This window comes from Callorhinus ursinus, unplaced genomic scaffold (assembly GCF_003265705.2).
Source record: "Callorhinus ursinus isolate GAN/ISIS: 27379988/994484 unplaced genomic scaffold, GSC_fseal_2.0 scaffold35, whole genome shotgun sequence".
Lineage (NCBI taxonomy): Eukaryota > Metazoa > Chordata > Mammalia > Carnivora > Otariidae > Callorhinus > Callorhinus ursinus.
The window spans coordinates 3154380-3166456 of NW_027397097.1; the positions used below are offsets into that span (position 1 = coordinate 3154380).

Below are 12077 nucleotides of genomic sequence, written 5' to 3' on the forward strand. Positions count from 1 at the left end.
TGGACATCTGTAGTTCAGATTCATCTATTATCTCCACCCCCACAGTGTGTTTCAACCATTCTCACTACTTCTAGGTTCCTCAGTGTCATATCCTCACAATGCTGTCCCTTTGCCCAGGCTCTACTCTGTCTAGAATGCCCAACTCTTCCTTTGTGTGCTTAAAAGAATGCCTCCTACTTCACCCTCAGGTCTCTATCGCTAGGCCCTCTGTGAAGCCTCCTGTACACTTTCAACCTCGGGCAGACTGTTGTTCTCTCCTCTGTTTCCTCTATTCCTACATGTATTCCCTTCACAATACTCATCACACAGCTATAAATTTGTTTAAATGTCAACTACCAAATGAACTATTAGTTATTTTAGGCAAAGATGACTCTTTTTCTCTATTCTAGTGTGCAGGACATCCAACAAATAAATACTTGTTGAGTAAATGAAGAGGAACTTATATAAAACCATCTACAGGGGCACCTGGGTGGCTCAGTTGTTAAGCGTCTGCCTTCGGCTCAAGTCATGATCCCAGGGTCCTCAGATAGAGTCCTGCATCGGGCTCCCTGCTCCACAGGAAGCCTGCTTCCCTCTCCCACTCCCCCTGCTTGTGTTCCCTCTCACACTGTGTCTCTGTCAAATAAATAAATAAAATATTTAAAAACAAAACAAAACAAACATCTACACCCCTGAGATAAATAACACATTTCTCCGAGATTCTCTGAGAGATGAGGTATCTTGTCCAAGGCCTCACAGCTAGTGAGTTGAGTAATCAGGATTCAAACCCAGGACTTTCTAAAGGCAGCGTCCATACTCTTTCTCCAGCCCCTTGAATGTTAAAGAACCCGTTAATTGTGAGGGTTAGTATCAGTGGTAAGACCTCTGCACTGCTCCTAGCCCAAACTAGAACAAACTTTTTCAACATTTTCAAATCTATTTCAATCTCTATCCAAGGAGTGCTGGGCCTTTGTTGTTTTTGAAAAACAGGTTCCTTGCCTCAGCTTGAAAATCAGCTCTTTATCCTCTGGTGGCAAGTCTCTCACTCTCTTCCAAATCCACATCCAGGAAGTCTGGTGAGTGTGTGTTTGCGTCTGTGTGTGTCTCAATGGCAGCCTTAGGGGAAACTGAGCAAAGAATGGATTTGGACATTGTTTGGGAGAGCAGAAAAGGTTCTGTGAGAAGGATGCAGGTCTCAGATATGCCAGCAGAGAAGAGATGGGCCAACCTTAAGTCCCAAAGAGAATGGAGGAGATTCTATTCCCACCCCAACCCTGAGTCTGAACTACCCCAGTTCCCCGAGGGGATTCCCAGCTGGGACTCCCAGCTTAGATAGACTGAGTCCAGAGCAATTAAGGACAGGGAAAGGCCAGCACATGGGTTTGTTTTTTCAAACAGAGACCACCCCCCACCCCAGGCATCACTGCTGGTCTCCACTTTCTCCTTACCTGGAGCATAACTGGGGCTATTGGTGGGGTACAGGCTGGGATTGTAGGCAGGGGCTGCTGCCGGGTAGGCTGTAGGGTAACCTATAAAGAGACAAAAAAGCCCCAATTAGTTAGGCAAGAAGAAAAGGAAACAGAATCCAAGTCCCAGGCTTGGCCTTCAGCGTCTGTGTGGACCTTTCCAGACACTATATGTGACCAGCTTTTAGCCTCTATGAAAAAAGTCACGAATACCACAATCTCAACATACGCAGATTTTTTTTCTTTTTCTATTTATTTAAAAGCAGTATAAGAACTATATGTCCATATACTCAATTGGCTTGGTGAACTCCATAAAAAAAAAAATTACAACACCAGAGAAGTGTACGTGGTAAAAAGTCTAAGTTTACTCTCACATTCCTGCTGCAACACTACTTTACTCCCCGGGGGGGTAGTAACAGCTATCCTTCCAGATAGTTTTCTACACTTTTTAAAGATTTTATTTATTTATTTGAGAGACAGAGTGAGCGAGAGAGAGAGAGCACATGAGCAGGGGCAGAGGGAGAGGGAGAAGCAAACTCCCTTGCTGAGCAGGGAGCCCAATGCGGGGCTTGATCCCAGGAGCCCAGGATCATGACCTGAGCCGAAGGCAGACTCTTAACTGAGCCATTCAGGCACCCTCTACACATTTTTATACACATATATTCAGTGGTGTTCTGGTAAATATTTAACAACTGGCTTGAGGGGATTGAAGTGGAGCTCTATGTGTAGCATTCGTCAAGTTCCATGGTATAAATAACTCCCACCATGGCCAATTTCAAGTTACCAATGTCAAAAGGAATAGTTGGGAAAAGATGCTCACAACTGGCTCTCTAGCCCACAAGCCAGATCCAGCCTGCCACTGCATATTATATATATGGTTTTTTTTTTTAAATTGTTTAAAGGATTTTTTTTTTTAAGTACAATCTACTCCCCAAAGTGGGGCTCAACTCATGACCCCAAGATCAAGAGTCACATGCTCTATGAACTTAGCCAGCGGGGAGTCCCATTTTTTTTTAAATTCTTATTGGGACAAAATACATATAACATAAAATTTGTGATTTTAACCATATTAAGTGTATGATTAATTCAATGGCATTGTGTTCACAATGTTTTACAACTATCCCCAGTATCTGTTACTAAGACTTTTTAAAAATCACTCCAAATTCTGTACCCAGTAAGCAGTAACATCCCATTCTCTCTCTCCATAGCTCCTGTTTACCTCTAATCTACTTTGTTTCTATGAATTTGCCTATTCTAGATATTTTATATAAACGGAATCATACTTTTGTGTCTAGCTTCTTTCACATTTGTTTTAAAGAGGAGGGGGGATGGGCAGAGGGAGAACCTTTTTTTTAATTTAAATTTTTAAATTAAATTTTACTTAGTTAACATACAGTGCAATATTGGTTTCAGGAGGAGAAGTGATTATTCATTTACATACAACCCAGTGCTCATCACAAGTGCCCTCCTTAATACCTTTCTGCCATCTAGGCCATCCCCCACCCACCTTCCTCCATCAACCCTCAGTTTGTTTTCAATCTTTAAGAGTCTCTTATGGAGGCACCTGGGTGGCTGAGTTAGTGAAGCATCTGCCTTGGGCTCAGGTCATGATCCCGGAGTCCTGGGATCGAGTCCTGCATCGGGCTCCCTGCTCAGCAGGGAGTCTGCTTCTCCCTCTGACCCTCCCCCCTTTCATGCTTTCTCTCTCTTGCTCTCTTTCAAATAAATAAATAAAATCTTAAAATAAAGTCTCTTATGGTTTATTTCCCCCTCTCTTTCTTCCTTCCCCTTCCCATATGTTCATGTTTTCTTTCTTAAATTCCACATATGAGCGAGATCATATGGTATTTGTGTATCTCTGACTTATTTCACTTAGCATAATACACTCTAGCTCCACCCACGTCGTTGCAAATGGCAAGATTTTTTGATAGCTGAGTAATATTCCATTGTACATATATATCACATCATCTTTATCCATTCATCAGTTGATGGACCTTTGGGTTCTCTCCATAGTTTGGCTATTGTTGATAATGCTGCTATAAACATCAGGGTACATGTACCCCTTTGAATCTGTAGTTTTTTGTTTTTAAACTTACTTATCTGACAGAGAGAGTGCACATGAGCACGAGCAGGGGGAGCTTCGGAGGGAGAGGGAGAAGCAGGCTCCCCACTTAGCAGGGAGCCTGACATGGGGTTCGATCTCAGGACCCTGGGATCATGACCTGAGCTGAAGGCAGACGCTTAACCAACTAAGCCACCCAAGCGCCCCCTGAATCTGTACTTTTGTATCCTTTGGGTAAATACCTAGTAGCGCAATTGCTGGATTATTGGGCACTTCTGTTTTTAACTTTTTGAGGAACCTCCATACTGTTCTCCAGAATGGCTGCACCAGTTTGCATTCCCACCAACAGTGTAAGAGGGTTCCCCTTTTGAAAGAGACAATCTTAAGCAGGCTCCACGCCAAGTACAGAGCCCAACACAGGGCTCGATCTTACAACCCTGAGTTCAGGACCTAAGCTGAAATCACTTAACCGACTGAGCCACCCAGGCATCCTAGCTTCTTCCACTTTAACATTATAAGCATTTTCCCATATAATTACATATTCTTCAAAACATTATTTTAAATTAAATTTAAATATTTATAATATTCCATTATGTAGATAGATCAAATCATTTAACCATTACTCTGCTTTAGGTTGTTTGAAATTTTTCACTATAATAAATACAACTATGAGAACAACCTAAATAAATCTTTGGCTACATCTCTATTTTAGGAACAAGTCTAGAAGTGAGATTTCTAGGTCAAAAGATACTGCTATTTTTAAAGCTCGTCCATTCAACAAATATTTGAGTATAGACTCTGCCAGACACCGTGAAACCTGTACTTGTGGAGCTTATATTTTTAAAGGGTGGGAGAAGGCAATGGATAAATAGTAAATATGAACAAACAGTCTACAGTGCTATGGAAAAGAGAAAAAGGGCAGGGCAGAGGGTGTCAGAAGTGCCAGAGTGCTGAAGGGAGGGCACTGCAATACCGAACAGGGTAACCAATATAAGACACATTGAGAAGGTAAGATTTTCACAAAGACTTGAAGGAAACAGAGTTAACCAAGTAGATGGCTGAAGAATGAGCATTTCAGATGAAGGAAACTGTACAAAGCCCCTAAGTGGAAAGCCTATGGGATGTATCTGAGGAAGAGCAAAGGGGCCAGTATGGCTAAGTGAACAAATGAGAGGGACAGTCGTAGTAGAGGAAGTGAGAGAGAGAAAGGGCCGGTCAGTTCACAGAGGGCCTTATAGTCCTACTGAAAGGACTTCACTTTCATTCTGAGTGAAATGAGAAGCAATCACAGGGGCTGAGCAGAAGAATAACATAATCGGACTTTCGTCTGAAAAGGGTCACTCTGATTACTGTGTTGAAAAAAGACTACAGGGGCCCCTGGGTGGCTCAGTTGGTTAAGCGTCTGCCTTCGGCTTGGGTTGTGATCCTGGGGTCCTGGGATCGAGCCCCGCATCGGGCTCCCTGCTCAGCAGGGAGCCTGCTTCTCCCTCTGCCACTCTCCCTGCTCGTGCTCTCTCTCGCTCTCTCTCAAATAAATACAATCTTAAAAAAAAAGAAAAGAAAATAGACTATAATGGGGACAGGGTAGAGAAACAGAGATCACTTAGGAGTCTATTGCAAACTCCTGGCAATAGATAATGGGCCTCAGAACAGGGTAAAATCAGCAGAAGTGAAGAGAAGTGGCATGCTAGAAGTTTTCACCTACTTTGCCAAACTGCTTCCTAGATAAGACTATCAATTTGTACTTGCACTAGCAGTAGCTAAGTGCCTGTCTCACTGCTGCCTGCAGCTTTTTAATGTTCATTGGTATTTTGACTGACAATGGAAAGCTGATTTTAAAAGTCAAAGATTAAATCTCTAAATCCCTAAAAGCTTCTTTGGGATTTGTAAATATTGCACTTTAATAATGTATCTTTGTTGGAGCGCCTGGGTGGCTCAGTCGTTGGGCGTCTGCCTTTGGCTTGGGTCATGGTCTCAGGGTCCTGGGATCGAGCCCTGCGTCGGGCTCCCTGCTCAGCGGGAAGCCTGCTTCTCCCTCTCCCATTCCCCCTGCTTGTGTTCCCTCTCTCGCTGTGTCTCTCCGTCAAAATAAATAAATAAAATCTTTATAAAAAAATAATGTATCTTTGTTAATATGCCTTTCCCTAAATCCTTTCCAACTCCAAAGAAAATTCATCTCACTTTACCCCCCAAATCATTTTCTGATTTCAGAACCAAGGTGGACAACTACTTTTTTTTTTAAGATTTTATTTATTTACTTGACAGAGCGAGACATAGCGAGAGAGGGAACACAAACGGGGAGTGGGAGAGGGAGAAGCAGGCTTCCCGCTGAGCAGGGAGCCTGATGCGGGGCTGGATCCCAGGACTCCAGGATCATGACCTGAACCAAAGGCAAACGTTTAACGACTGAGCCACCCAGGTGCCCCAACTTGTTGTCTTTTGATTAGTATTATGGAGGTTGGCCGCTTATCAAGAAGAAAAGTCAGGGGTTTAACCTGGAAAGCAAAACGATCCAGTCTCAAGGCTGAAATCTATATTCAGCCTCATGTGAAAGATTGTGTGGCCAAGGGTAATTATACCCCTGTTTTGTCATTTCAGATGCCTTTTACTTTGGGGTAAATTATAGGATCTTCTTTCAGTGTTCCAAGCAGGTTTATTTTTCATTCACTTGAATTTGGCAGACATAAGATGGCAGAATAGAAGGAGCTTTATTTGATCCTCCAACCCTCTTCATTTTATAAAGGACGTCCTCAGGCCAAGAGAAAGGAAAGGACTCAGGGTTACAGATTTCTGATGCTAGAATGTATCTTAAAGGCCACTTGGTCCACCCTCACATTTGGGGCTAGAGCCTCCTCTGTGACATGCTCACGGGATCCATTCAACCCAGTCCTTACATCTCTATAGACACTGAACTCCTTCCTTTCCTGAGACCCCTACTCCACTGTGAGACTACTCTGATTGTCTGAAAATGACTTTTCATACTTCACTAACTCTACCTGTAGCTTCTGCCCTTTAGAACAGAACAAATTTGAAGACACATTCATCCCTAATTACAGAATCTACCACACGGTACATTACTGGTATGTTTATATTTCCTGTCCTGCCCCCATTCCCCAAGCTGTAAGCTCCCTGAAGACACAGCTACGTCTTATTTGCTTATGCACAATAGTTCTTGCTCAGTTCCTCCTTCCTACTCTCCGTAAACACACCATGACCTCCCTCCCCCCACCCCTCCCCCTCAGCCTGGACAGGAAGCATTTGAGCTTCTCAAACATAAGGTGGTGGTAAATAGTCTTTGTGGCCAGTAGAGAATCTCTTCCCCACCCTCTGTAAAAAGGGCATCAGAGGTAAGCTAGCTTCCTCCCTACAACTTTCCTGGTTTTGTTTTGTTTCCTTGTCCCCAAATGATATTATTCATCTTGCTGCTTCTGTTGCTGATGATGTTGGCATCTCTAAAGCCTAGCACACATATGGCAGAAAATAGGTACTCAATGCAGAGATTACCGGGGGGCGGTTTGTACTGGGGAGCTATGAGAGGTTTGTAAACAAGAGAAACAAATCCAACAGGGTCCCTGGCTTTGAGAGAGTCACCAACTAATGAAGGAGAAAGATGGGTAAGTGGACAGTTAGAATTCTGCCCGGAAAGTGCCATGATAATGGTAGAGAGTAGGCAGAGAAAGGGCCTTCATTAACCAACATTTTTTTAGTGCCTATTGTCTGTCAGGGATTATGCTGGGCACTAGGTATTCCTGGATGTGGATAAGAAGGGGGAAGAAAGACATTCCAGGCAAAAGCATGATAGGTAGCATTTTGGGGGCATCCATAAGTGGCCTGGTTTACACCCTCCTTGGCTCTAAGAAGCAGGACTGATGGGCTAACCTGAGGGGAAAGGTTGTCTTGCTGGCTTGATCTCATAATTTTGTCTTCTTATAACTGTGTCTCCCTTTATGGTGGATGGCCCTAACTTACCTTCCTAGTTCTGTCACTATGTCTGAGTTTCATACTGCTAGACGGGACTTCTCTCCTAAACTCCTGACTCATATAGTATCTAACTGCCTACTCAACATGTGCTTGGATGTTTGCTAGATTATCAAGGCTATATGGTGGGTGGTTAAGAGTGTGGTCTCTGGAGCTTGATCTAGGCTTAGGTTTGAATCCCAGCAACACCACTGATTATGTATGTGATCTTGGGCCACTTACTTAACCCTTTCTGTGCTTGAGCTTTCCCATCTGTAAAATGGGACTATTACTTACCTAATTAAGTTGTTGTAAGTATTAAATTAGTTAAGACGCCAAAGCACTAGGAGCCAAATAGTTAAGACTTCAAAAAGTCAGCTATTATTATTATTCAAACAAGATATTAAAAAATAAATTTTTACTTTCTATCCTCCTACTCCCTTCCAAACCTGTTCCTCTGCAGGTTTCTCTGCATCAGTAAATGACAATTCTTTCTTCCACTTCCTCAGGCCAAAAACCTTAGGGTCATCCTTGACACTATTCTTTCTCCCTATCCACGTCAGCAAATCCTTTCAGTTTCACCTTCAGAATATACTCAGAATCTTACTATCTCTTGTTGCCTACACACTTTCTTTCCACATTATTGCACTAGCTTCATAATTGGTCTTTCTGCTTCCACCTTTGATTCTGTGCAGTCTATTTCCCACAGCAACTGGAGTGATCCTGTTAAAACATTCAATCAGATCATGACACTCCTCTCTTTGAGCCCCACAGTAGCTTCCCATGACAATCACAGGAAAATCCTTTTAACAACTCACCTGGGCCTCTGCCACCTCTTCTAACCAGACCCTCTCCTACTATCAGCCCCCATGCTCATCTACTCCAGTCACACTGGCCTCCTTGCTGTTCTTCATGTGTCCAGCACTTTCCCCTTTCAGCCTTTACCTTTTCTATTCCTTCTTCCTGGAACTCTGTCCAAAGATCACCTTACATTCTTTCTAAAAGAGTACTCTCAACTCCCATTAATCGCTATGCTTCTTATCCTGTTTTGTTTTTCCTCAGCACTTCACCTGACATACTATATATCTACTCGCTTAGGGGAGACAGTCTGCCTCCCACCACTAGAATGTAAGCTTAGGCCACAGGAGCACTTGCCAGTGTGGCTATTCCCTGCCGAAGTCTCCTCCTAACACACTCCAAAGACACTGTCTTTGACTCCCAAAGACCCAAAGGAGCAGAATGCATTCAAGGTCCTAGCCTCCAAGGCTACCTGGATCTGTGGAAGCTCATTAGGGATAAAGATACTGAGTTCAAATAATACACCATATACATTTCTTCCACTGCTCATACAAAAGATATTTTTATACCTGTGATTTCATTTGAGCCTCAAAACAACACTAATGTTGGGACATCTGTCTGGCTCAGTCAGTGGAGCATGCAACTCTGGATCTTGGGGTTGTAGTTTGGATCCCATGATGGGTGTAAAGATTACTTAAAAATATCTTAAAAAAACAACAACCCACTAATGTTATTTCCCCCATTTTATAATAAGGAAACAGATTTGGAGAGGTAAAGTGTCTTTTTGACTAAGATTTTTCAGCAAGTCAGTGGTGGAACTGGGAAGGGAATCCTGAAAGCAATGCTTTTTCCACACCTGCCAAATAACTGTGAGTTGGTCCTTGGAAGGAAGTCTGCCCCTTCGGTACCTATATTCTTTGAAGGTCAAGAGTGAAGAAAATAAATGGACACAAATGAGCTTTTCTCCTTTGTATCACAAAAGCTATAGTAGTGATTAGGTTTCCTGGGATTCTGATGTATACATTTTAATTGCTTTATAGATGTCAATACAATCTAATCCCTTCTTGTTATCACTAGGATTAGGACTGAAAAAATGTTAAGCTATTTTTTTATTAATATGGAAATTAGAATACTTTTTAAGAGAAATCAGAGGACTGTGTCTGAAATGACCTGATCCTTAGGAAGTAAAAAAGCCAGAGTATCAAAAGGCTAGTGGAAGACAAAAGAGGATTATTCCTTTGTGAGCAGGGAGACACTTATGCAAAGAAGACATTTTAGGTCTGCAGCTCAAGATGAAAAAGAAAAAAACTGTTGATTCTTTGGTCCACCGAAGGCCAGGGTGACCAAAACCCAAACAAGCAAAAAGTTTAATTCTCGCAAAACAAAAAAAGAAGAGGGCCAAAGGAAGAATATTTTTGAATCTGTAGAATGTTCTGAGCACTATGTCAGCCCTTCTTTATCTAATTTAATCTTCACACTAATTCCATGAAAAATCTTAGTCCCATTTTAGAGATAAGGATACTGAAATTTAGACTTATCTTAAACAGCTTGCAAATAAAGAGTGGAGATAACCCAGACCTGAGTGAGGCAAAGTCTATTCTTACCAACTTCCCTACCTCTCCTCAAAACATGATTCCACTCAACATAAACCTGTGGATTTGGCTGCTATCCCCCTAACACCCTCTCCCCATGTTTCAGCTCCATAATCTGTGAAAACAAAATTACTATGGAGAGTCAATTTGGTCAAAGATGGTTCAGTTACATAAACAAACAAACAAGCTATTATTCCTGCTCCGCATACTAATAGAGGTCATGCTCCTGTTATTGAAAAGCATCACACAGGCACCGAATTACAGAGTTAGAAGAGGTATTAGAAGTGATTAATCCCAATTTGCCAGCCAGTACAGGAATACCCTTTATAATGGCCCACACAGCTGGCCACCGGGCCTCTGCCAGCCCACCTTTCCAACGATGGTATGCACAGAACCTCTTCAGGCAGTCAAAGCTCCTGCTGGAGAGCTCTGGAAGTTAAGAAATTCTTCACTCTGGCTAAAAATCTGCTTCATAAGGTATCTAGCCCTAGAAAGTTTCCCAGCTACTGGTGCCAGTTCTACCCTCACAGACCATGTCTATTCCTTGTGCTCCTGGGCAATCCTCTAGATAGATGAAGATATCAGTTATTCTTCCTTTCTCTTGTCCAAATCCAAACAGACCTAATTCCTTCAACCCCTTCTTCATCCTGGTTGCCCACCTTTAAGCCAGACTTCAATTTATAAATCACCTTCCCTTAAAGCAATTCAATTTTCTTCTTGTCTTGTTCACTCTTCTGACAGGTTATCCCCCTGACTTAAAAAAAAAAAAAAATTGACATAACAAGATTCTGGTGATGGGTGGTCAGTGAAGGCCAAAGTGAGTTAATCCAGATTTTTTCATCATTATGCATCAGCACAGTTAACATCTAGCAAACGCTTTTACTCTATGCTAACCAGAGATGTAAGGTTCTTTACATAGGAACTTAAAGTCTAATAGGGAAATAATACGGGTTACTTATATTAATCTATAGGTAATATGTATGACATATAATCAGAGAATGCTAGGGTGTTATCAGAATGTTGAACCACTAAGGAGGGAGGGAAGAACAGGTCTGGGAAAGCTGGGAATGGCTTCTCAAAAGAAGAAACATTTTAACTGGCCTTGAACAAAGGAGGGAGGGAAGAATAGGTCTGGGAAAGCTGGGAATGGCTTCTCAAAAGAAGAAACATTTTAACTGGCCTTGAACAAAGGAGGGAGGGAAGAACAGGTCTGGGAAAGCTGGGAATGGCTTCTCAAAAGAAGAAACATCTTAACTGGCCTTGAACAATGAGTGGGAGGAGTTTGTCAGAGGTGTGGAAGAGTGGAGACAAAGAAATATATATTCCTTTCAGGCATAACAACATGAAAGCATATGCCATACTAGGGAAATGGCAAGTAGTTCAGTATGGTAGGAATTTATAGTGTGTTGGGAAAAGCAACAAGAAATGAAGATAAAAAGGTAGACTGAGAACAGATTGTGAAGGGATTTGAATGCCAGGCTAAGGGATGGAATTTATCACTCGGTAATGGAGGATTTTAAGCTGGGAGTTTCAGATTTGTGTTTTACCTACTCCGGCAGCAGTTGTGCACAGGGGTTCAGAGTGGGTGAGATCAGAGGAGGAACCAGATAGGAAGTTACTGCAAGAGCCCAAAGGCAAAGCTAAAACAGTAACAATGGGATAAAGAGGAGGGGGAACGACAAAGTTGTTAAGGAGACAGAGCCTACAAAACACCATCCTGAGAGCAAAACCTCACTTTTACTGCTATGAGCTGAAAGGCTACGAAGCAAGATGGGAAACATTCTAACCACCGGTTTTGTAGGCTTTTTGTTGCTTCCTTTCTTTAATAGGCATAAGGAAAGAAAATAAATTAAATGGACTTTTGAATCTGTTTATTCCAGAAAACAGCCTGAATCTGAATTTCTTCCTAGCTGGGAGGCCTAGCTGCCTGAGAGTGCTCTCCTGGCGAAACTGCAGGTCAGTCCAGGCAGGGAGCCATTCTGCAGTGCTGGCTCTGGACCTGCCCACCAGACTTGAATCTGAGGTAGCCTAAACACTTGGATTTAAGGCCTACCCACCCAGGCTCCCACTAGTGAGCCCCATGAAATTGTAAGGGTGTAAGTAAGGTACTGTTCTTCCCAGTTCGGGCAAGGCAACCCCTCTGAGGTAACAAAAAAGGGGGGAAATATCATGATTAATTTTGCTCTGACTTGTGTTGCATCTTCAGGGAGAACTTACCCTACA

The 12077-nt window shown here is 42.5% G+C and overlaps 1 protein-coding gene across 18 annotated transcripts in view; it reads right to left on the minus strand.

Moving 5' to 3' along the window:
- Positions 1 to 12077, minus strand: part of FAM168A (family with sequence similarity 168 member A) — a 205081-nt gene that overhangs the window by 26161 nt on the left and 166843 nt on the right. For all 18 annotated transcript variants that reach the window (XR_003212573.2, XM_073879677.1, XM_025894128.2 and 15 more), the window contains one exon: positions 1428 to 1508. Coding sequence is in view for 17 of the 18 variants with exons in the window: in XM_073879677.1 (XP_073735778.1) it covers positions 1428 to 1508 (81 nt within the window). In the remaining variant the exon portion in view is untranslated. The remainder of the gene's footprint in view (positions 1 to 1427; positions 1509 to 12077) is intronic.